The sequence below is a fragment of the Peromyscus leucopus genome, chromosome 12, assembly GCF_004664715.2.
Source record: "Peromyscus leucopus breed LL Stock chromosome 12, UCI_PerLeu_2.1, whole genome shotgun sequence".
Classification (NCBI taxonomy): Eukaryota; Metazoa; Chordata; class Mammalia; order Rodentia; family Cricetidae; genus Peromyscus; species Peromyscus leucopus.
Genome location: NC_051073.1, coordinates 19,683,850 through 19,709,302, shown reverse-complemented (window position 1 = coordinate 19,709,302; position 25,453 = coordinate 19,683,850). Strand labels below are relative to the sequence as shown.

The window sequence follows — 25,453 nt, the reverse complement described above, 5'->3', positions numbered from 1 at the left end:
TTGAATTGTTGATTTTTTTTTGTCCTGGCAACCTTCTATCCCTTTAGATTTTAAAACTTAGAAAAGTACCTTAAATGCTTTCTTTCTTTTCTTTTCTTTTTTTCTTGTCTTTTTTTTCTTTTTTTTGAGGACTAATTTCAGTACACTGGACTCAGGGCTGAGAGCTGGTTTACTTTACCCAAAACCTAACATAGCAAAGAAAGTCAGGCAAGTTAAGAAGTCGAGTGGGATGTCTACTTTTACGGAGACTGACACACAAGAACCAGAATAGTATTTTCTTCCTAAGCTAACTCACATTTGCTTTCATTAGAAAACAATAATGTGCTTTATTTCCTTGGATATTTGCTTTAAAGAGTGATTAATTTCACTTTCCAATGCTGTTAGTATTTAAGATAGCTCAACTAGGCAGACTGCTTCTCCAAATACTATCCAAAACACATTTATCTTTGGAAAGAAAGATAACAGTTATAAAAACACTGTATCCCCAAAATGCAGTGATCTTCATATGGGTGAACATATTCACACATGGAAGTGCAAATACATATGGCCATTCAAATACACATTTATAAAGACAATGAAAAATACCCAAAATAGCAATTTTATATATAAAATTTTATATTAAAATATTGCTCATAAATAAGGTGATATTAGGAATTCTACTTCCGTCTTAAAAATTATCTCTAGTAGTTTAGACTAGTGTAAGACCTTATTAGGCTTCTATTGTTTTGACAGCTGAGTTACAATAGAAAATGTCCAATAAAAACACACTGTAACAGTATATTTAAGGAGTCACACATGGTGAAAGTTATAGGGAGGGGCATTGAGTAATTATAAGAAAACGTCCCCAAATGAAGCCAAATGATTAACCCTAGACTAGAGTGATCCGCTTTATTAGGTAAAGATAATAAATATTATCTTATGTTTTGCAAGTACAGCAACCATAAAAATGGACCATAACTTTCTTCAAACATTTTCTAGGTACACATGCTTGGCAGCCCAGCAGGGTGAAGCACAGGAACTACGTTCAGTTCAGTTGTTTATGGGCAGGTGTGACCTCGCTCCTGCCCGGCCAACTTGCAGGCATGGTAACTTGGAGTAGTTCTTGAGAAGCTGCTCGATGGCAACATGACGGACATGGAGCTCTGACGCCAGAGAGTCCTTTTCTTGCACTTGGTGGGTTAACTCTTCAAAAACTCCTGTGAGGATTTCAAAGGCAGTTTCAGTGTTAGCGCACAGGAAGCTAACCCTGAGACTTCTGTCTGAAGTAAACAGAGACACCATGCACTGGGTAAATCTCAGGATTGACAGGAAACTCATTTGATACCAAGGAAAACAGTTGTTTTCTCCGCAGCCTATCAGTGGGGATCATTCTATTGTATTTCCTGTAGACAACAGAGATGCTGTCTCCTCTCCATCAAGTGCAACTTAAGAAAGACTACAGTATACACCGCAGAAACGGTGGCCACCATTTGAGCCTCTTATCCCTTTTAACCTACAAGTAGGCTCAATCAATATATAATGACTTGTCAGAGAAATGCTCATTAATATCCAGGTCCAGAAACTCCTCCGAGAGGCTTGAACAGATTCCCTGGATTTTCAAAATCCTGGCTCCTATGATTGTGTATGTATGTGCTCCAGGGGAGTCATCTAAACCTTCTCCTTGAATAGCCTTTTATGGATAAATTCAATAGTAATGGCCAGCAGCTCACAGGGACACTGTGAGAGATGACGTCCTATGTGTAAAGAACGCAGAGTAAGTACTTAACCAATGTCAACTGGGATTACCCGTGTTGGTTTACTGTTTTCAGGTGGTTTTGCAGTTAAGTCTGCTACTGACTGAATCCATCGTCTCTGTAAGCAACTTAGAGGTCTCCAACGTGCAGCTAACTGCCTCACCGAAATTGGAAGAGCTGGAGCAAGAGGCAGTGGGGATGGGAATACTGTAGGTGCTGATGTCTCTGAGGATGCTACAGAATCAATTCTGTGGTTTCTTTTGAAGACCTGATAGTGAGGGTATGACTGATTTTTATTTTTATTTTTTTAAACAAAACCCTGACATATTTATGGACAAAACAATACATTGTCAGGGTTCTCAAAGTAATCCATGCTGGTGGCTGATGTGGGACGAGAGGAATGGAAACAGGTGGTAAGGAAAACACACAGCCATGTTTTAGTAACAGTTGACGCTGATAACGACAGGCAGTGGTCACTACGCTTACCCCACTATTTTTATGTGTTGCTTCAAATGGTTCATAGTTTATAGAGATAACCAGGGATATTACAACTGCCTTCAGGAACTACCAGGACGCAGAGCCCAGGGTGCCTGGCACAGTGAGTGGCCCACAGTGAAGTCAAGGATGGCAAGAGGCAGAGGTTAGCTGCAGTCTCCCTTCTACTTAGAGTATTTTTCCTGACGGCCCCAATGAAATTTTCCCTTACTGTTTGCCTCAGAATCCTCAACAGGTCTATCTTAATTTCCAAATTTAAATAATGTGGACGCTAACAAATGTCCAATCCTGGGGGATATTTTTATAGCAACATTTTCACACACAACAAAAAGCACTGAGGGCGATTCTTTACCCTGGATTTGCTGTTGGAGTCTTGAGTTCAGTTCTTCTACTTCCTCAAGAGTCATTGAGTTCACTGAAACATGAAATACATACATCGTTACCACAGACAACCTCGGAAAGTGAGTTTCTGTCAGTGTCTTCGGCAAAGAATGTGCAGTTCATTCCCAATACAACATCCAACAGAACTCCAGGTCTCCATCATCGGTTCTTAAAGTGTAGCACATTCTGACCACAAAACCCTTCAGGAACACGTTTTCTATATCACTGCCTCCACCATCCACAGGAAACAAGAGTTTGAAAAGGGACGGAACGTCATCAGACTATTGGATTCTGCTATCTTCTCTTTCAGTTTTCAGAAGTACTAGTCTCTGCCTGTTCACACTGACTCTGATTAAGCTCTGGATAAGTGACGACCTGGGGTTTTAAAACACTAAAGTACTGTGAAATGTCTATCTAGTAAAACAACCTTTACATGAAGAATTAAGAACTTGTCTAAAGACACAGTTAAGGTCCCTTTGGAGTGAAAATAATTCAAGCCAATTAAAATCACCCCAGTGAGATTCTGTAGAAAAGGTGCAGCAAAAGAAGTCATTTAAAATTTTAAAATAAATACCACATTAACTTCTACCCTTTAGTACACTGTCAGATGTTTAAGTTGGGCTCCTGGCCAACTAGTCTATTAAGGGTTAGCAACATGGCAATGTATACTGGCCAATCGCTCCAGTTACAGAAACAGTGGGAACTCTGAATTTCCAATTCAGTCTGCTGATTCCATTCCATTTGGTCACTAAAAATGGCCAAAGAAATGATGGAGCCAATGAAAGTCAGTATAGAACACATACTCAGGAGCATTCCAGAGAAGTTTTTAAGACATCTCACATTCACTGAGGTGCATCTGTCACTTAAATATTATGTTCACCAAATCTATAATTCTACACACACACACACATACACACACACACACACACAGAGAGAGAGAGAGAGAGAGAGAGAGAGAGAGAGAGAGAGAGAAACCAAATCAACCAAAACCAACTACCCCCCAACCCCCCAACACGAACAAACCACACAGTCTCCGCCTTTCTTCTTCCTCCCACACAACTTACGCTGTTCTCTGCTGTAATGCGGATTCTGGGGCGGGACAGTTGCCTCTGGACCAGAGCTCATCTCCTCTTTCTTCTGCGCCTGGTTGTGTGTGTGAGGCCACAGTGCATCTGAGCCTTGCAATATAGCAAGCCCAAAGTCTGTGTTTTCCCCCTGCTCCAAAATCCTTTGTGTGTAGCTCGAGATGGCACCCGTGTTCCCAGCGACCCCTTTGGCAGAGTACTTTGGCACCTGAGAGTCAAACTGTGGGAGCAATTTCTTATCCGGCTTATGCCTGAAATTAAACAGGTGATGTTGGGTATTTTTGGAACACTCGGGATCCAAGTCCATATCCTTATTTTGTGCATACTGTACAATCCAGTTTATCTTCTTACTCAGAACGGTTTTAACTCCTTCATAAGTACTTTTGGAAAGCTTGGATCGAGAACAATCCTGGTTTGCAATTAAATGATATTTTTCAAAGCAGTCTTTATGGCCTCTCAGTGATTTGGTATGTAAAAGACTAGATTTTCGTACTCCTAAAATGAAAAGAAGACAGAATGAAAACTCAAAAAAATACATTTTCTTAACAAAACATTACTTTAAGTACAAATGAATCTTAGTGAATTCTTGATAGAACTCATCTGCAAATTAGAGAAGAATGTTAAATACTGACACTGATAATACAAAATGTAGCCTAATCTGTGTTTCCATTTAGCTTTCTATTCAAAATGTTTTTATTCACTTACAGTATGTGTGGACTTAGATGTGTATGTGTGTTCACACAGGCTGGTATATGTGTGGAGGCCCAAGGTCAACCAAGTGTGTCTCTCCTGGCCTGCTCTCCACCTTTATTTCTTGAGACTGAGTCCTTGCTGAACTTGAAACGCAGTGACTTGGCAAGGTGGTCTAGTCAGTGAGCCCCCCTAGTCACCGCTCTGCCTATCGTGGCCAGCATTCTAGGGATCAGAGTCAGGGCCCATGCTAAAACAGCAGGGGCTTTACTTTACTGAGTGATAGCTCCAGCTCAACAGTAATATATATGTTTTATATATATTATAATATATATTACATATATATATTTATATATTATATCTCCCCCCCCCCCCCGGTTTTTTAAGATAGGGTTTCTCTGTGTAGTTTTTGGTGCCTGTCCTCGATCTCGCTCTGTAGACCAGGCTAGCCTTGAACTCACAGAGATTCACCTGGCTCTGCCTCCCGAGTGTAGGGATTAAAGGTATACACCATCATCGCCTGGTTCAACAGTAGTATTTTTATGACTAGCAAAGACTTTTGAAAACTTTAATGATTTGGTTTTGAGTCTCGGTCCAGTGGCATATTAGTGGATACAATCTAAAAACAGACACTGTTGTTCCCAGCAATCACTAGTTCTTCATAAAGTACATACATAAAGCACACGCTGAGCTCTGGCCTCGGTAAATAAAGTAGAGGGTGATCCCTGAAGATACCCAGCATCAACCTCAGGATTCCACTTGATGCATATATGAATCTGCATACATGCATACATGTGTACCCTCACAAAAGAACACAATTACATACACTACAAACACGTGTACCCCAGAAAGCTTTTTTCCCCAACAACAACATATGTTAATCATATTAAGAAAATTGTTTTGAAAAAGTCTATTATCAAACCCATACTCATGCCCTATCCCCTCTTCTCCAATTCCTCCCCTGTTCCTCGGCACTGTTCCTACACCCAGCCACCAGTTCTTGGCCCAGTATCTGAAGTTTTGGTACTAGGCATGAGTTTTATTTTATAGAACTGGCCTTAAAGTATATCAGAAAATGACTGGTTACTACTTAACACTGTGGCCACTGTTGACCAGTGGGCGTATCTTGCTAGGCCAGTCATTCTTCACAGCTGGACAAGACCATTTCTCTCCTCCTTCTGGTGCACAGTACCCTCTGGTGCCGCGATGACAGCCAGCGGGGAAGGAACATACAGGTCGGGACCAGACTGATGTCACCATATTCTGTGACACAAGTATGTGTCCTCTTTAGCAGCAGGGTCTGACCATCAAGTTTTGGAGGGTAACTAAGAGCAATGACAATAATCCTGTAATGTCTGAGGGTCTATGGGACTTCACCAATGAGTTATGGTTTGACTTGGAAGATATACACCAGAATTAGAGTATGTAAATATATATATATATAATTTATAAATATACCAACATAAAAGTCTTACAAATGCAATCAACTGTTTCAATTTATTTTGTAACAAAATCAAAATGTCTACACTTATCAGTTTAATTTTATACTTAACTTATCAAGGTAATTTTTATCTTCTAGAAGGAACGAATTATACACAATTATTACTCATACAACACTAAGCCCATTACTCAGTCTAAATTCAACTCACAAGTATTCATGACATACTAGAAATAATGGAAATATTCTGACTACCCTTTTATAGCTCCTAGTTTTCTTAGTGAAGCTTTTTAAAATATAGGATACATTTTCAAATTCAAAACATTTTTTTTCCAAAATTGTCATGCATTTTTATCATTCAAGACATGTTACTGAAGTCAAACCGTTCTCCTTCCATGCTGAAGGTAACTCAGGCATGTGCAGTTTTAAATGAATGCCTGCCAGAAAGATTCAGTCTAAATATGTGTGAAAATGGAGTAAGGAAAGCCACTGAGGTGCTAGGTTATAAGAAAAAAAAAAAAAAAAAAAAAAAACAACACCAAAACCAAAAACCACATTTCAAGGGAAAAGTTACATTCCTTATGCCCTCCTAACTTGAAAAGCTCAAACTGTAATTTTATTAACTGAAACTCTGGTAAGAGAATGTAACATTTGTATTTCAGCAGCAGCAAGTAAGACATCAAAGTGCCATGCTAGCTAACACTTTGTCCAGGTCTCATGCTGGGTAGCCTAACAGCTCCGTATGCCGCATACATGCTTTCGAGAACCTACAACTCTTGCTCTCAGATGGTCCTATAGGTTCCTAGAGTTCATCATGTCGAAATGAATCTCCCCTGCTTCCACTCTTAACACTCAGAGCACACTGTGAGTGTGGAGCCACTGACCAGTCAAGAATGCGAAACACTGCTCCTGAGCCCCTCCTGCCCCATGCTCAGACCTTCTGCTACCCCTCATCCATTGCGAACCTGGGCCATTAGCCACATCTTCTATCTGGTCCTCACTTCCTCTAAGAAGTCTTCTCTAACCAACACACCTAGGTTGGTTTAATTCACAAGATGTTTTACAACTGCCTCTTCACTGGCTTTTATTTCTTGCCAGGTGAGTTCTGTGTAGAAAGGGGCCATTATCTAGCTTACTCATAGGCATCCCCAGTCTTAGTGTCTGTCACGTAATAAGAAGTAGTTAAAGACATCAGGGAAAGTTACAAGAATATTTGAAAAGCAGCAGCAGCAACAATAACAATAAAAGCCTTATTTTACCACCTGTCATGTACAGACAAATCACTGCAGTTTAACCCATCTTACTTAAAGGGTAGGAGGCAGTTTGGGCAGCTTACTCAGAGGACACTTAAGGGCATCTGTCTGTGAAGTCATTCCTACACGTTAAGTCTAGAGGGCTGACCATCTAAGGAAGTAGTGTGCATGGCACTAATACAAATAGGTTCCTGTGATATCAGTCTGCCAAGAAGATCACAGAGTTTACTTCATTATATATTTTAAATAGCAATTTAGTTTTTGGTTAAATTGTAACAAAGTTTTAACCTTACTAAATTTTAAAATTCAATTTGAAAATATTTGTGAACACACATTAACTATCCCATGCAACAGCAAACAAAAAAGTAAAACCATAATACCAGGACTACTTCATATAATTTTTAATATAGAAAAAAATGTATCTCAATTTATAATAGCAATATGCCTGTCATCTTATGTAAACTCTTCAGTGATTATGTTTTTTCTAGTTTATCATTTCACATTAACACTGGAGAAATAATCATTTCTATTATCAGAGATCTCAGGATTGAAGGGATCAGGGACAGAAGCGGAGGCATGACACCATGAGAGGCCAGAGGAGGCCACTGCTGAAAGTACAGCCTTGGTTGCAGTTGGAGACCCAGGACATTGGAGATGCCAGGACTGTTGGACATCCACTAAAGACAAGCAGCAGGTGTGGAAGGGAGCTGTCCTGAGCCTACGAGATAAGCATGCATGCTATGGCTAGCAAAGTCAGGGAAGTGGAGATGCCAAAGCCCTTTGGAGCCAAGCTCACAAGTGAGTCCCAGATGTCCGGCACAGAGCTACCAGATTTCAGAATTACATTGCTGAACCTTGGTTTTACTTAAGTGTGATTATTTTTATGCCCTGGTTCTTTCCTCTTAGAGTAGTAAAATATTTAACTTACTCTGTATTTTCCAGGAGCACAAACAAGAGATTTTTTTTTTTAATTGTAAAGAGAAACTGAACTTTTAAATGATAGAATTTTTTAAAGACTGTGAGACTTTTAGGCTGTACTGTATTTTATATCTAATATTAGCAGTAGGAACTTAGGGACAAATACGAAAGGAAAGGTTATGGTTTAGAGTGTTGTGTCAGAGTTAACAAGGGATGGGTTGTCATAGTTTCGGCTGTAAACCTGACACAGTTGACAAAGTGTTTACCCCAGCAACAGAAAACTAGCCAGAACACAGAATTTTTACTTAAACCTTTCTTCCATGTTCTGAAAACTCTCCTGATCACCCACCTGGCAGGTTGTCCTCACAATTACATTCTTTAATTCTCTCTTTAAAATAAAGTCGCCTATCAAAGCCCCCAGAGGGGCAACAACTAATCAAACATAAATATTTACGTATAACTGCCACTCTAATTCTTAAAATTGAGGCTATTCCTGGGCTTTTATTTCACCTGCTTACTGTGGGACTAAAATGCTTCTTCCGAGAAGAGATGAAACTCTGAAAGTCATTTTTTAAAAGCCACAACTGCCAAAACTCTTTAAAAAGTTATACTTCTCGGGGCTGGAGAGATGGCTCAGAGGTTAAGAGCCTATCCTTACAGAGGACCTGAGTTCAATTCCCAGCAACCACATTGTGGCTCACAACCATCTGTAATGAGGTCTGGTGCCCTCTTCTGGCCTGCAGGCATACATACAGGCAGAACATGGTGTAATAAATAAATAAATCTTAAAAAAAAAAGTTATATTTCTCATCCCATCCATCCTAACTTCTTGTAATCATATGTGTGATTAACTAGTAGTGAATCAACAAAGCAGTTTACTAGTTGGTCCTGTCAAGAAACATGGTCTTGCACATTGTCCCTGCTGACACCACACAGCTTTACTTCATGAGTTCTTCGATCACATTACCTGACTACCAGGTGGACATTTAGTTATCAACTAGACGACCCTGTTCTGATTTTGAGGGTTTTCCTACCAGCAGGACTATGGGATTTTTTTTTTTTCCTTAATCAAGCAAGAGAGTTTAGTTATGACCTTAAGTTAACTTAACATTCAGTAAAATAATTTAAGAATTTAAGCATATATGGGGCTGGAGAGATGGCTCAGCAGTTAAGAGCACTGACTACTCTTCCAGAGGTCCTGAGTTCAATTCCCAGCAACCACATGGTGGCTCACAACCATCTGTAATGAGATCTGGTGCCCTCTTCTGGCCTGCAAGGGCACATGCGGACAGAATACAGTATACATAATAAATAAATAGACCTTAAAAAAAATTTAAGCACATCATCTTGAAATAAGACAATTATTTGTGCAGTAATTCATGTAATAAGTAGTGTTGCTTCCAAAAAAAATTTTTTTAATGGAGACTCACATTGTGCCCAGCTTAGAAAATTTTCCATGATTTAAAGTGTCTCCTTTTGATGATTTTTACCTTGGTTGCTAAGAGAGTAGAAATACTTGCACATGTTAAGTAATGTCATGTTTGTCTAAGCAATTGTTAATTATAACGATGACTGGACACACACCCAGTTCCATTAGAGAAAATTAAAATGAATGGAAGTCCACTTGAGGGGCAGATGACCATTTTTGATAAACAGAACAGAAAAGCAGCCCCTTCAGTAGTAGGCGTGGCACACCAAGTGGGTCCATCACACAACTTTTGTTTGTCTCCTGTGTCTTAGTGCGAGAAAACAGAACATTACGTTCATATACAATTCTTGAGTTCTTGGATGCTATTAAATCAAGTCTCTCAGCCACTGGCTACTACCATGAGAACTACCATGAGAACAGAGAATGTGTTCTTAGAACCCAAACCTGAATGGATTCATGCCTATTTGTGACCTCAAAGGCTCTGAAGCCAGGTCGGGCCATCTCAATGTGTGTTACGACCGCAGTGGTATTTGTCTGGATTGACTGGTTAGAACAAGGCTTGGGCACACCCACTCTAACTATATTGCTATGCATTTGTTTAGCAAGCAGAAGGCCAGCTATGGTTCAGAAGGACACAACCATTTCTTTGTTGCCAAGCTCTGCCGTAAGTGGAAGTTCAGGTTGTCTATCCTGTCATGGAAGCAAAAGTGGGAAGGCAGGCCTGGATCTGAATAGGTCCTTCCTCAATTCCACAGGATAGGTTCCTCCTTAGAAAGCTTTCCTAGTTGCTTCCTGTGCCTGCAGGAATGCTGTGATAAAAAGAGAATCCTATTCTTTTACCTTGCACATGTTAGCTAACTCAAGTGCCACTTAGACAACGAAGTCTGCCATGTTCAAGGTTCTGACACAGCGTTTGAAAGCAAGGCAACTGGGTATTTCTCCATCGGGTAGCAGATGGAACTATTGGCGATCACATTAAGCCAGCGCACAGATGGGCTCCCCGACGTTCCCATATTTGAGAACTGTCAACTTAAGAAAGACACACAACAGGTGGTCTTACAAGGCAGCAGATTTCAGCTCAGGGCTGGTTATGCAAGGCCAAAGGTTTTGTGTCTTAAGAAGATTAAGCAGGTAATCAAATCAGCTTACTTCAATAAGGGAATTATAAGGGAAAACTTCTGTAAGCCAAGAGTTCAGAAAAGTTAAAATATAAACCTCAGCATCAAATTACAGAGAAGCCAGGGTAGAAGTGAGTTTATGGGCTGATAGTGTGTATAAATTACAAATGATTTCAAAAACAAAGCAAACAAGAACACCCCTCTCCTGGTGGGTTCTACTTTCCCATTTCTAACAGTTGGAAAGTTGGGAAAACACACCTACATAACAACTGTTTATTACTAAGAGAGTACAAAAACCCACACTCGACTCTCCTCTCTAATTTGTATACCTGCTTTTTTAACCAGGGAGCTGTCTGTGATGATGTGTGTGCTCTATCTAAGCTATTAAATACTGCAAACCCCTGCCACATAGATACTTAATATCAGAAAAGAGGTTAGTGTGACCCAGGAACTCAACTGGGAATTTGGTTTCATTTTAGCCACTGAAATTTAACCACACCGGTCAGACCACTGACTAGGACGGGGTGGCTGTCTACAGACAACTGATTAAGGGGATTAGAATGAAGGACGACAAGGCTGGAAGCCCTACCGTCTTTTCGGAAGCCTCACCGTAATGGAGGACACTTAAGTTTGTAACCACACAGAATGAAAAAAAGACTAGGTCTGTTTCCCAAGTACATTAAAACACCCCAAATCAGGTTATTGAAAGTGGCACAATTAAATAAAATTACACCACACAAGGTTTTTTTTTTTTCTTTTCCTTTTTTTTTGGAGGGGGGTGGTTTCGAGACAGGGTTTCTCTGTGTAGCTTTGTGCCTTTCCTGGAACTTGCTCTGTAGCCCAGGCTGGCCTCAAACTCACAGAGATCCGCCTGCCTCTGCCTCCCAAGTGCTGGGTTTAAAGGTGTGCGCCACCACCGCCCAGGTACCATACAAGGTTTTAAGCCAACAATCCAGTTTTCTCAAATAATCCTACATGTTCAAGTGTTCCACTAAATAAGTTTAATTCGCTGTCCTAACATTTATTCTATTTTTTTGAATGTGATGTTATCATATAAAACTAAGTTAAGTGATGACACAATACAGCATAACTATGATACAACAGACTCACCAGTTTAAACATCCACTTACATGTGGCCTACAGGGACACTGACTTCCAGGAAGAGCGACAGTGTCTCAATGGTAAAGTTAAAAAGATGAGTGTTATTTGAAGACAGCCTGAAAAAATGCTTTCACGGCAGCAACCACGTGAACGGGGCCAAGCCAGCCAGACGCGGTAGCAGGTCTGGAACCAGAGCCGCAGCAACCGGCTTCTGTCTCCTCAATCGCCATCTCCCCAGTTAAGGTTTGGATCGAGAAGCTGATTTTCTTACAGGTAAGAGAGATGAAGACTACGGACAGAACAGCCTATGATTGGACCAGTGACCCTCAAGCTCCAGGGAAGTACTTTTTATGTGTTTTATAACACCCTTTAATTATGCTGTCAAAAGCTCAAATTTTAACTTGTATTTCAGACCAATACGAGCCACGTAAATGTGACATTTTAGCAGCAGACAATTTAGTTTCTCCTTACTTTGACCACAGTGCTGTAAATATTTTTTTTAATAACATTTCTCAATGGAGATGAAGGCAGGAACCTACTAATATAATGTTGGAGCAGCAAATAGTGACATCCGTTTTATCTTAGGAGAGATGAATATCTTTAAGTAGTGGGGCTATTTGTCATAACTACATTTGCATAATTCTAGGGTCAAAATAACTTTGAGCTAACCAAACAGGTTAGAAGACTACGGGAAACCAATTTTTTGCATAATGAAACAAAAATGATTTTTAAATGACAGAGTACCCGGTATCGATTTAATAGTGTGGGAAGACATTAAAACTAATGGTAAGTCTACCTTCAATGACTAAATCTTCTCCTGGGAACTGAAGTTACATCACAGCGGGAATTTAACCAGGCAAGGGAAAGAGCTGTGTCACAGTGTTTCAGCACTGGAAAACTGGACACCAGCCAAAGAGTCCTCCATGGGATGCTGGGACTGTGCAGAGCTGATGTGTGAAGAGCTACCTACGGACAGAAAGGGATGCTCCTCGTGTACTAGGTGGATGTGAAGGACAGTAATGATGTATGCACGACCTGTGCCCTCCCCACGTGCCCTCACCCCAGAACGTGTGGTCAGAGAATCACTGAGGACAGTAAACACGTGGGATCAGGAAGCCCCTACTCTTTTTGCTTCCTGTACTGGGACTGTTTTGTTTGGGAAGAACAACGTCATTTACGTAAGTAGGGAACATTAAAAAATGTCCCAGATAGTCTTGAGAAGAAGCAGAGTTGAGTCTGAAAATGAACACTAGTGTCCCTCAGTTCAAGACAAACGAGGCTTAAGTACTGTGCCATGTTCCAGTCAACCAAGCAAACAAAAAAGACTAGGACACTGGCGGTGATAGACACATTCTTCGAACATGAATGTTGAAACTTTCGAGACGATCCTTTCTCTGCTAAATGCCTCGACCAGAATATGTAACCCGCACATGAATGGAGGCCACGCCATCCCCTCAGGCAGTCAAACCAGAACCTCAGCGGAGCTTTATTTACCTGTCAACATTTGGTGGAGAAGGAAAGGGGCACCAGGGGAGGCGGGTGAGTGAGCAGAGTGCACACCGTCTGCATTCGGGGCCAACCATCCCGCACCCCAGCAGGAGCACTTGCTGCCGCCGAGGAGGGGCATGGGCACAGAGGTGGGAAGCCCATAGGAAGGCCCAGACCTCATCGTCCACAGAACGCGAAGCCACCATGTCCATGGAGGAGAGGCTCCAGAACACCCAGTCACAGGCAGCCAGCCGAGGAGAAGGCGGGCTCCTTCAACCCAACCCCTAACACCAGCATCTGCATCGCACACTACACGGTCCTGTATTTACTGACGTCTCTACAGCCATCCTTTCTTCTCGGCCCCATAGCGGCCCTCTCACCTAAGGATCTTATTCATCGTTCTTCCTCATTTAGCATATATTCCAAGGGCTCAGTGATTACACCCGAGAAGGAGAAATAAACGGCGTCTAGGACCCAAGGTCTGAGGTAAACAAAGGCGTAAAACTCAGACAGGAAGAAGGGAATGGTGTCCAGAGTTACTTTGGAGGGGGAATGAGAGCCAAGGTGAGCAGTTGAAAAGGGATCTTAGCCGGGCAGTGGTGGTGGCGCACGCCTTTAATAGGAAGAAGCAAAGTGCTAGAGAGGCCCACAGAAATCCACAAAGATGCCTCCACAACAGACTACTGGCAATGGTCGAGAGAAAGCCCGAACTGACCTACTCTGGTGATGGGATGGCCAAACACCCTCATTGTCGTGCTAGAAGCCCCATCCAATGACTGAGGGATCTGGATGCAAAGATCCATGGCTAGGCCCCAGGTGGAGCTCCGGGAGTCCAATTGGTGAGAAAGAGGAGGGTTTAGATGAGCGAGAATTGTTGAGACCAAGGTTGGATAAAGCACAGGGATAAATAACCAAATGAATGGAAACACATGAACTATGAACCAGAGGCTGAGGGGTCCCCAACTGGATCAGGCCCTCTGAATAAGTGAGGCAGTTGATGAGCTTGAACTGTTTGGGAGGCATGCAGGCAGTGGTACCAGGTTCTGTGCTCATTGCATGAGTTGGCTGTTTGAAACCTGGGGCTTATGCAGGGCCGCTTGGCTCAGCCTGGGAGGAAGGGACTGGACCTGCCTGGACTGAATCTACCAGGTTGAACTCAATCTTCAGGGAAATCTTTGCCCTGGAGGAGATGGGAATGGGGGATGGGCTGGGGGGAAGGTGGGGGGAGAACAAGGAATCCATGGCTGATATGTAAAATTAAATTAAATTATAAAATACAAAAGAAGAAGAAGAAGAAGAAGAAGAAGAAGAAGAAGAAGAAGAAGAAGAAGAAGAAGAAGAAGAAGAAGAAGAAGAAGAAGAAAGGGGCTCTTAGCATGCTGAGCCTGGCTTTACAGGCTGTAACCTCAGCTATTTAGGAGGTTCCCTCAGGAGGACAGCAAGTTCAAAGTCAGCTTGGGTTGCGGCAAGTTCAAGGCCTGCCTGGAACACTAGTGAGACCTCGCCTGAAAATAAAAAAAACTAAAAAACAAGGAGTGGGATATAGGTCCGTGGTGGAGCTCTTGCCTGGCACACCTCAGGTCCTGGATTTAGTTCCAACACTTAAAACAACAGGAGGAGGCATGGGGTATGGTCAAAATACACTCTATGAAGTTCTTGGAATAACAATATATATTTTCAAAAGTAGCTAATCATGTTATGTCTGGCGTGCTACATCTGGGAGCTAAGAGCTCAACCTGAAGGAAATGGAGGACTCATGGATGAGCTGTAAAGAAACAAATGCATGATCAGACCTGTATTTTAAAGACCCTTCTCAGTGGTATTGAGGGAGAGGCCTCAGAGCGGGTGTGGCGGCGAGGGAGAGGGAGGAAGTAAGTGGTTTCTGCGACAAAGCCAGTGAGGGACTAATGCTCTGGCCAGAGGAGCAGCAAGGGCAGGGGACGTGGGTGTGACCAGACTGCTTCTGGCCCACAGCTGACTTGCCTTTGCAATTGAGAGCGCCGCCCTCTGCAGGGAAGCCCCGCAGAGAAAACAGTGCCCCGCTCCATGTCTCAGCCCCAACGCACCATTTCCAACGGAGACGAGGCCTGACTTTGTTTTTTTCACAGGCCATGACTATGTGAATGTAATACAGAAATCACCTTGGAAGCCTGGGTGCTTGACTTCTATCAACTCTCTGGGAGAAGGTCTCCATGATTTCCACCACGACACCTATATTATATCTGCTGCTGGAAAGGATTCTGTCCTAAGCACTGAAGATGTTCAATGACGTTTCTTGTTTTCACATGTCTCATCTCACGTCCGGCTAGTGAGATGACTCGTCCATGGTTTTGAGCTAGAAAGTCATTTGTATGCATTTACGTTATTGATGAGTAGGATATTATTACTAACAGAGTACTCTGGGTTGCATCGTCCACATGCTTGTTCTCAGCACGGATCTAAAAGCGTGCAGGACACCGCACGGTGAGTGCCCACGCCGCTGCCGCTGCATCCAGAGGTGGCGTTTGCCTGTGTCAGAGGAACCCAGAGAAGCAGTCCAAGACAGCCTGCTCTGTGTTTGGGGCAAGGCACTGTTTTTATATGTCCAGTTTACTAGGATAACTAGCTGTACTGTACGGTTATTCTGAAGGGAAGATAAGGCTCTTCTGTTATATTAGTAAGACTTGCAGTTTGTGAGTAGATCCCAGAAGGGTCTCATGTAATTTGGTACACAGACCAAAGTTTCCTCTTGGGTCAGTTTACAAGAAGAATCTTTTTTTTTGTTTGTATGTTTGTTTCTCAAGACAGGGTTTCTCTGTGAAGCTTTAGAACCTATCTTGAAACTCACTCTGTAGACCAGGCTGGCCTCGAACTCACAGAGATCCTCCTGCCTCTGCCTGCCGAGTGCTGGGATTAAAGGTGTGCGCCACCACTACCTGGCTGGAAAAGAATCTTAAAGGCAATTAATTCTCTGACGTTCTTCCAGGTAAATTCTCATATGAAATCCACTGTTCTGCTCGTCCTTCTGTAATGGCTGGACACTTGCTGGCCAGTCAAAGAGACTCCAGAGTGGTCTTTATGGAATCGCACAGGGAAATGAAAAGGGTGTGGGAGATAAACGCAAGTTCCTACAGCAGTAAAGTGGACACAAGACCACCGAGAGGAGGGTGCAATCAAGAGAACAATACGGGGCAAGGGAGGAGATGGGGGCATCTTTAGTCGCCCACGGTGGGGAGCAAAGGCAGTCGGATCTCTGTATTGGAGACAAGACTGGTCTGCCTAGTGAGTTCCAGTCTGACGATGCTCCACAGCAAAATCCTGCCCCAATACAAGAGGAAAGAATAACTAAAGGGAGGTAGTGGTGGGCGGGCAGGGCGAGCAGGCTGCTCATTGGAAGGAATTTTCGTGTTTGTGTGAGGCAGGCTCTGAATCTGTATCTTAAGCTGACCCCTCCAATGCACCAATCTCCCTGCCTCAGACTCCTGCCTTCTGAAATGACTCACGTGAGCCTCTGTGCCGGCTGAGGAATTTAACTTCTTAAGGGATTTTCACAGGCACAGTCAGTATGGGGAGATGCCCTCCTGCATAATTCAGCAAGGTGTGTAAGTCTCCACCACCTCCATACTTCATCTCCAAGCAATACTTTGGGTGGCAGACACAAGGAGGAGGATTTCAGTTACTTTATCCATTCATTCAAATATGACATATGGGGTAGAATAATTTACCTTTAGACAGGCAGTCTCAGGTGTTGGTGGGTTATATAAGTGGAGCTGTCTAAAATTAGCTGCAGATATAGACATTTTGAGGGGAGGGAGAGAAACAGAAGGCGATCTGCTAGGTACCTTCATGTTCAAGGTCACAAAGACCAGGGGTGAGACTAGAAGGGCTTGGGCAAAACACCAATATTGTTTCATGGAATAGAACAAGTACAACACACTGCAAAACAGCCTGTAGGAGCAGTCAGAGAGAATGGGAAAACCCCAAACGGAGCAACACCGTCAGAGGGAGCGGAACCATCATAGGCAGGGTACCACTATCATAGCTCTCGATGATGTATCCTGCATCTCCATCACAGGCAGGGTACCACTATCGCATAGATGGTGCCACTATCATAGCTCTCGATGATGTATCCTGCATCTCCATCATAGGGAAGGTGCTACTACTACTGAGATGCTGTCTCTACCATAGAGAAGGTTTCGCTATCAGAAAGATCAGATCAGACTGTCTGATCTACAGTTAAACCAATGTAAACGTAAGAAAGTCCAAGAAGCATTCTTTACCCAAGGGCTGTAGGTATAACATCTCTGGCATCAGAGACCTGGACAGAGTCCTTTTGTGCCTTTGACAACCTACGTGACTGAGGGTAACATTACTTGAGTGCTTTTATTATGTCACACACCAATGAGGATAAAGTTATTTGTAGTCGGCCTTCAAGATGGGAGAAATCTATATGTCTGCTACAACAACTGCTAGACAATACTTAAAAAAAGAGATGCTCATATTAAGGAGTTCAATTCCGGGTTTCTCTGGCCCACAGGTATGTGCATGTCTTATCCCATAAGGTTTTTTTTCCCCACTCATGTCTATGATGTTTTTTAGCTACGGATTATCACTAGATGAGAGGAAGTATTAGTCACTTCCTGTTGCATATGTAGATGAGCGTGAACTTCTAGACAAACTCAACATTGCAGATGAGGAACCTGCTAGGTCTCACAGTAGTAGCGGGGATTCCCATCTGCTGGTCTGGTTCTGGAGTCCGTATCACTGTGTGGAGTTTGAAGACCTAAAGGTACAAAGTAGGAACCCGTGCTCCTTGTCACCCAGCTCAGTACCGTCACTGTGGAGCTCCGTTCTAGACATCAAGTCAAAGAAAGAGATCTGGGCTCCAAGGCCAGGCACTTCTGGACAAGGGACAGTAATGACAGCTGAGCTTTTCAACATATACCCTGGCATAACATGTCAAGACTAAGAAGGAAAACAAGGAAGCAATCAAGACAGCAGTGGTTGGTGGTTTTGGTATCTTGGGAAGGAAACCCAACTAGAAAGTGGCAAGGCTAAAATGGAAGAGCGGGCCCAGGCGCTCCTTTCCAGAGCAGCGGTGGAGTGATGGCGGTTGGTCTCAGCTGCCCACAGATCCCCAGGGAAAGGGGAGCTACTCCATTATCAGTCTCTTCTGAACAGAGGCTGAGAGAAGCCTGGGAGGAGTCCCAGCTTAAAATACACGAAATGACTGAGGTTTCATTTCATTCCTTTTAATCTAATAATAAATACCTGGGGCACTCTCTCTGGGCAGTTGGATTAGTTATGACATTTTATGGACTGAGATAGGTTAAAAAAAAAAAAAAAAAAGGAAAATTCTTACAGCTTCTGACAAGACCACTTTAAGTATGGCTGCGTATCCGTGGTCTTCACAGTGCAACCCATCATCCAGTGAGCACTCATCCAGTTCAGTCCCAAGGCTAGAAGATTGATCTGAGCACTAACTGGTCTCAACCAATGGAAATAGTTTGCCTTCAATATAGTGAAATCTTTAGTACTGGGGTAAAAAAAAGTATTTGTATGGCCGGCCCATTTTATTAGTTGACTACTCAGTACACATTATACCTTTCTTTGTAAAACATCAATTTTATCTGGAGCAGCAACTCTTGAACATAATGAAGGAACATAAGGGCAGGAAATTGGTTGGTGGAACTAAGGGAAAGCTCCGTTTCCACACAGGAGGCAATGTTGACACAGTCCTTTCTATCCGGGAATAAGTCAATAATGGCAGGAGTAACCTCAGCCTCCCCTGGCTTGTGACACAGCCTGAAGATAGAAACTATGTTTGACGGAAAGTGAAACAGACCATAAACCAAGCTTGGGTCTTTCTGCTCATGGAGTGGAGATACCAACTCTGGAGTTCTTAACTCAACTTCTTTTGGGGTATGTGTATGTCCATGATAGGGTACACACGTGTACAGGTGCAAGCTAGGGGTCAAGGCCAGGGGCTTTGCTCAGTCACTCTCCACCTTATTTTTAGAGATGGGGTCTTTCACTGAATGTGGAACTCATCGACTAGCTGGGCTGGCTGGTCAGTGAAACCCGGGGTTCTCATGGCTCTGCTTCTCCAGCACCAGGACCAAGGAGGATGCTGCCAAGCCTAGCTTTCACTTGAACGATAGGGTTCATGCATTTCTCATGCTTATACCACAAGCATTTTACTGACTGAGCCATCCCTGGCCTCCACTGCTTTTAATATGACAAATGTAATTATCCAACCCACTCCATTATATTTCAACTTCCTGTTGTATATAACCAAACCAAATCCCAACAAATAAGCCTTCATGACCAACATTTGTGGGTGGCCCAAATGTTGAAACTCAACCCAGACTTTTAAGTTACTGAGACTAGTAGGTCAAGGAGAAAAGTTTAAGTAATGAAAATAGGCTACTGTAACTAGGTCAGGGGTAAGACTTTGAACCTAGCTCCTCCTACATGGAGTTAAGACAAGCCTTTACCAGGTGCCAGTCTAGTTTCAGCTACTTTTCTTTGGAAACATTCTATAATTTCAGCTCATCACCTGAGTAGTAAAATCTACTTTCCACATCCTATCTCTTATGTCTGAGGGGCTACAACAAAACCATTTACCAAGCACCCAGTCATTTTCAGTGATAACAAGAGCAGTTAAGAGGCGAGATCGCTACACAAGTACAGAAACCACATTAGGCTTCGCATTTAGGGTAACTAAAAATAGCATTTGTATCGCTTCATCTTTTAAAGATTTATTTATTTGATGTGTGTGGATTTTTGCCTGCAAGTATGTCTGTGTACTGTGGGTATGTCTGGTGCCCACAGAAGATGGCATCGGTCCTGCAGAAGTGGAGTTAACAGATGATTGTGAGCCACCTGGTGGGTGTTGGGAATCAAAACTGGGCCCTCTATAAAAGCAGCAAGTACTCTTAACCCATCTCTCCCGACCGTTTTTAGTTATCCTTAATATGTGGTGTTACCACCACGGGATGGGAAACGAGAGAAATGGGCTGATGTTAGATAGCCCGAGTTCTCTGCTTCCTGGCCTCAAGCAGTGGTCAGTTGCGTGAGTGGAAAGGTGCTAGCGTTTAGAGCATGGAGGAAGAATAGAAGACCTTAAACAACAAATAACCACTTCCGGCTCTCGACCGGAAGCAAGGATTTAACACCAACTAGTGAGGAACAAAAAAGTTATGGTCAAAAATACAGGATGGAGGAACACTACAAGTAGGCACTGGGCTTACCTATGCTTTACTAAGGCAAAATACTGATTTTTTTTTTTCCTTGCTGAAAAGGTTCAGGAGCTCGATTTACCCCCGTTCCCATGAAAGAACAAGAAATTCGGGAAGCCAGACGAGAGACTACAGAGAGGCCATACACTTGCTCACTCATCAGTTAGCAAACCCCAGTTCTGGAGGACCTGGTGGCTTTTCACATCACTCAAACTGTCGGTGTACCAGGAACTGGTTTAGTTTTATCTAAAAGTGGTTCCCCACAGGAAAGAAAGCTTCTGTTACCTAACTGGGGAGCCTAGAGTGCAGAGTGACTCCTGCCTCCCTGGATCCTCTCCCAGGACCGTTACTGCCTTTGATACATTACAGTTGTTCCCATTCCAGGCTCCTTACATCCTGGCTTCACCAGTTTAGGGCACGGTGGTGATCTGGATATTAAGTAGGTTTAGAGAATTTACCACCGTAAACTAGATGTCCATGCAAAATCTTAGAGCGCCTGAGGCCAAAGTTGGGCCATAGCCTTCTGTTTGTCTGTTTGTGTATCTGACTCCTTATCTTACAATGCACAAACCACCCTACCGGTGAGTTCTGGGTATGAATAGTTAATGACTGAAGCCCCTGGAATACATTTTTAGGTTTGTGAAGACTAGGACCATGCCTTGGAAACACAAAAGTTACTTGGCATTCTCTTCTTTTAACTACTGTGAAACCACAGGAAAAAGACAACTCGGAGCCATGCCTAGAATACGAAGTCCCTGCAACAAGATCAGACTGTCTGTTGTCAATTCTCTCTCTTCCTTTGTCTCTGTTGTGGAAACACATGCATGCACACAGCTTTGAAACAAGAGGCCCATTATCCGACCAGTGTTCACTGGATGTCAACAACAATCCAAAGTATAGAAGATGCTGTTTTTACTTATGAATGTGTGAACTAAGAACTAGCCCAACTGCCATGATCCTCAAGACACTTTCATTTCACTAGGGCTCTTTGCAGGGGAAAAAAGAAAAAAAGTGAAATGCTCGAGAGGAAATTTCAAGATTTGTGTTGTTGTTGTTAAGAAACTAAGCAACAGCAACATTAGCACACTACAGAGAAACCTATACTGAATGAGTAGAGGTAAATGTCTTATGAAGTGCTCCTCTTACATTCCCATTGTGGACTAAAACACTGTAATGATAATTCGAGACACTAACAAGATGAAGACTCTACCCTCCACCTTTTGTGATACGCAATTATATCACTTTTTCCACTTATTTTTAAAAACATTTTGTGTGTGTGTGTGTGTGTGTGTGTGTGTGTGTGTGTGTGTGTTGTGCATGCCACAACTCACACGGAAGCCAGAGGACAATTTGAGGGAAATGGTTCTTTCCTTCCATCATGTGGGATCCAGGATTTGAACTCAGGTCCTCAGGCTTGGCAGCAAGTGCTTTTATTGCATTAAGCCATCTATTAATTTTTTTTAAAACCTGGGTACTGACATAAAAATTGATGTTTGTGCGAATCTTTCCCCATTTTCCTACAACAATAACAATACTAGACACTAAACACATGTTTATAACAAATAACACCTCAGCAAAAATGCAAATGCATTTGTGAACAAGGAACTAACACTATAGATAAACTGAGAAGAATTTTAACTCTAACATTCAGAGAAGATGAAATAGTTCTAATCCAACTGAAAACTGTTTTTGTCTTTTGGACTGATAAGACAATGATTATTTCAAAAAAGGTAGTGCCATGCTTACATATCAAGAGCTAAACAGTTACTTAAAAGGTATATTCATTAGGGCTAGAAAAGCAATTATGAAAACTGAATCTCTGCAATAAAATTTTATTATGGCACAGTGATTGACTTATCAGGAAGCACTGGTTAGGGAAAGCTGGCTGAACCAAAACCAATTAGGATTCAGGAGGAGAGATGTCTAGCATCCATCCTACAATTATCTACCTATTGACAGTAGATCAATGGAATTAAGGTCACACACTCGAGAACCAGATGGCCAAGCTTCAGAGCCCAGGACTATCAATCACTAGCTATGAGACTTCAAAGTGCATTGCTTAGGTCTCCAAGGTTCCATTCCATCACATGCAAAATGAGTAATAATAGCCGGCCTCCCAGAGCTATTTTGAATGAAGATAATCCAGTAAGAAGCTCAGTACAATGCTTGGCACAGATGTGTCCCCAGCAAACACTGGCCTGGCGTACAACAACAGCTTGCCACAGCCTTCCAGCAGCCTGGCACAGCCCACCAGCCAGACCTCAGTTCCTCCCACCGAAAACACAAGAGGCTGCTCTTGATCATCCCTGACGTCTCTGCCCTTCCAAAATGTAAACTTCTGCAAGGTGTCAGAATACACAGGGGAAACCGAGTTTCCAAGGAGCATACGTGCACCCCTTTCACTGTGGCAAGGAGAGCGTGGTCAAATAAACTCCACTCCGGGATCATCCTTCTTAAGTCATCCTTTTAAAACTAGCTGTAATCACCACATTTACTAAAGCCAAAGTAACAGGCATTCTACTTAATCCACAGAAATTCCATGATGCTCCATGACACACTATTCAGAAGCTACAACATGTCTGAGTAACAAGTCCTAACAGGAACATCAAAGTCTATGATCACATCGTGTGTGTGTGTGTATGTGTGTGTGTGTGTGTGTGTGTGTGTGTGGTGTGTAGCAATAAAGACATTTTGCACCTCTTAACAGAAAATAAATAAATAATCATGAAAATCTTTAAATACATAGGCCAAGACAAAATAAAATAATGCTTTCAAACTAAAACCTAAAATATCTAGTATCTAGCAAGGTTTTCTCCATTGACCTAGTACAACCTCAAAATTCAAAAAGCCAATTTTATTTTTTCGGGAATTTTCGGATTTCCTTTCAGCGTGATTCATATATACCTAAAAAGATTCAGGGTTTCACTATGACCATGTGAGGAGTAAGGTTACATCCCATGTTTCCTGGAAACAAGCTACTGGTGTCGAGGGTCCAGTTAACTGTGTACCAACCTTCAGCAAAACGTTTATTTTAGTTCCTCAAGAGTTTCTTTTTCAGATTCTCACAGTAATACTACCATCAAGAAAATATAAAAAGTCCTTATGGTTTTTAAAAATGACTAAAAGTAAAGGATGTTATTTAAAATTTTAAAAGCTTTTCACACGATGGGAAAATAGTGACTAAAAGAGCTATTGGGCCAAAAGGAATAAAATCACATCTACCCGTGTAAACGGTCATGTTGACTCTGAGAGACACGTGTGTTTAAAAAAAAAAAAAAAAAAAAAATCTCATGTTTACCAGACAATACCGGCACTTCATTTCACCTTAGTGAAAAACGAGGTGAACCATGTTAAGTGTTCTAGAGGCAAACACTGCCCTCAGTTCACAACTGTGTTAACTCCGGCTTCATTTCCAGAAAAACGTTAGCAGGACATCTTAGCACCATCTCTAGGGCATTTCAGCCCTTTCAGTTTTACCTTCAAACATTTCAGCCTAAGTTGTACAAAGTTCATGGCGTGCAGTTAAAAAACCACAGCGCGTCCTTACCCTCGAGATTCAGCTCAAAGCAGATGTGGCAGAAGGAGAGCGTCTCTTGGTCTGTTCCCAGTTTACAAACACTGCAGATGTTGTCATCGTTCAAGTCAATGTTGACAAACTGCTCCTCTTCGTTCATAGTGCCCCTGTGAAGAAAGAGAAAAGCCAAGTTACACAACGGCAAGAACTTGCTGAAAAGGCCTGCGGTAAGCACCCACAGAAAAACGAAAAAGGCGGCGTTTTTGCAACAGCCTCCCCGGGCGAGCATCGCCATGCTCGGACCAGCTCAGGATCCCGGCTCTACTGTGAAAAGCCCAGGGGCAGAAAAGGGGCTCCTGCCCCTGGGTGACCCCCGCCGCCCGCCCGAGTCGCTGCCGCACAGAAACTAGGTCTTGTCAACCAACTTCAGCTCGGTCTGGGCGGCCAGACAACTTCTCGGCGGGCGCCTGGAGGCGTCCCGCTAACTCGGTTACCCCGCTCCCCGGCTCCGCCGCGGGAAGACGCACGTGGGGACGCGGACACCCGGGAAGGGACGGCACACGTCGGAGACCCGGCAGCCACCACGGTCCGGAGGGTCCCGGGGGCGCCACTCGAGGGTCGTGGGTAGCCGGCGCGGGGTGGGACCCGGGTCCCCGCCGCACACGATCCTCTCGGTCTGTCCGCCCGTCCGTCCGTCCCGGCACCGGCCCTGCGCGCCCAAGCGGCTGGGAGAAGGAGCTTTACCGTCCGGCTCCGCGGGCCGCCGTCCGCGCGCCCCGATCCGCACTATTGTTTCCGCCGCCGCCGCCGCCGCCGCCGCAGCGCAGACGGCCACCGCGCTCAGCTCCGCCCCGCCCCGGCCGCCTGCGCCAACCCCGAGCCGCCCACGGGGAGAGCGGCGGGCCGGCGCACGGTCCCGGGGCCCCACGTGGCCGCCCCGCCGCGAGGAGTTGCAGCCGTCCCCTGCCGCCCGCGCCCGCACGGCACCCCCGACCCCGCGCGCACCCCGTCCCCGGCTCCGCAGCGCGCATCTCGCGCCCCTCCGCGTGGCGCACATGGATCCGTCCGGCCCGCCTCCCTCCAGCCCCTGCAAACTCCAGCAGCCGGCGGCTTGCGGGAGCCGACCCACGGGGAGCGAGGAGGGTTTGGGGTGGGGGAGCAGAGGCACACACGCGTGGGGAGTGGACTGCCTCGAAATCAGGAGCCTGAACCGCGTCCTCTCCCTGAACTCCAGTCCTATGTTGGTTGACTTACAGAATGAGATAAAAGTTGATAATTCAGGTATCTCGGTTTAGGGATAATCCTGGAAACAGAGCCGCTTTTCCTTCAGATTGTCTTGATGAGGCGCCCCTCCCCACAATATGGTACATCCCATGCGCATCCACGGAGGACATTCCCGAGGCCCCGCCTTTTGTTTTTATTGCCCACCCTTCTTAAACTTTTTTCTTCTCTCATTAGCATGTAAATTTACTTTCATCATAAGCCGTTCCTGGGCCAAAAGTCTGCGTAACACTTTCAGTTACGTTTTCTATAGTAGTCTTTCTCACCAGCCCACAGAAGAGAAACCGGAAACTCAGCTCTCTTCTTTGC

The 25,453-nt window shown here is 43.7% G+C and overlaps 1 protein-coding gene across 3 annotated transcripts; it reads right to left on the bottom strand.

Annotated features, from left to right (window-relative positions):
- On the bottom strand, positions 1 to 25,211 carry C12H21orf91 (chromosome 12 C21orf91 homolog). Of its 3 annotated transcripts, none has more exons than XM_028882133.2 (5): positions 25,118 to 25,211; positions 23,897 to 24,030; positions 3,674 to 4,189; positions 2,581 to 2,643; positions 1 to 1,196 (listed from the first exon to the last, which is right to left on the bottom strand). In XM_028882133.2, exons 2-5 carry the CDS (start codon positions 24,021 to 24,023, stop codon positions 1,030 to 1,032), a joined length of 873 nt encoding a protein of 290 aa, XP_028737966.1. In that variant the 5' UTR covers positions 24,024 to 24,030; positions 25,118 to 25,211; the 3' UTR covers positions 1 to 1,029. The 3 variants fall into 3 exon arrangements, with proteins under 3 accessions (XP_028737966.1, XP_028737964.1, XP_028737965.1); XM_028882131.2 differs by lacking the exon at positions 25,118 to 25,211 and adding an exon at positions 24,608 to 24,684; XM_028882132.2 differs by lacking the exon at positions 25,118 to 25,211 and adding an exon at positions 24,391 to 24,579.
- Positions 25,212 to 25,453: the final 242 nt, after the last annotated feature.

What these genes read in the sequence shown, in the direction of transcription:
- C12H21orf91 (XM_028882133.2), bottom strand. Translation starts at nt 24,023, where the DNA reads ATGAACGAAGAGGAGCAGTTTGTCAACATTGACTTGAACGATGACAAC. An exon ending in CTTTGAGCTGAATCTCGAGG is followed by an intron (nt 4,190 to 23,896) that starts GTAAGGACGCGC and finishes TTTTCATTTTAG; the next exon opens with GAGTACGAAAATCTAGTCTT. An exon ending in GCATTACAGCAGAGAACAGC is followed by an intron (nt 2,644 to 3,673) that starts GTAAGTTGTGTG and finishes TTCATGTTTCAG; the next exon opens with TGAACTCAATGACTCTTGAG.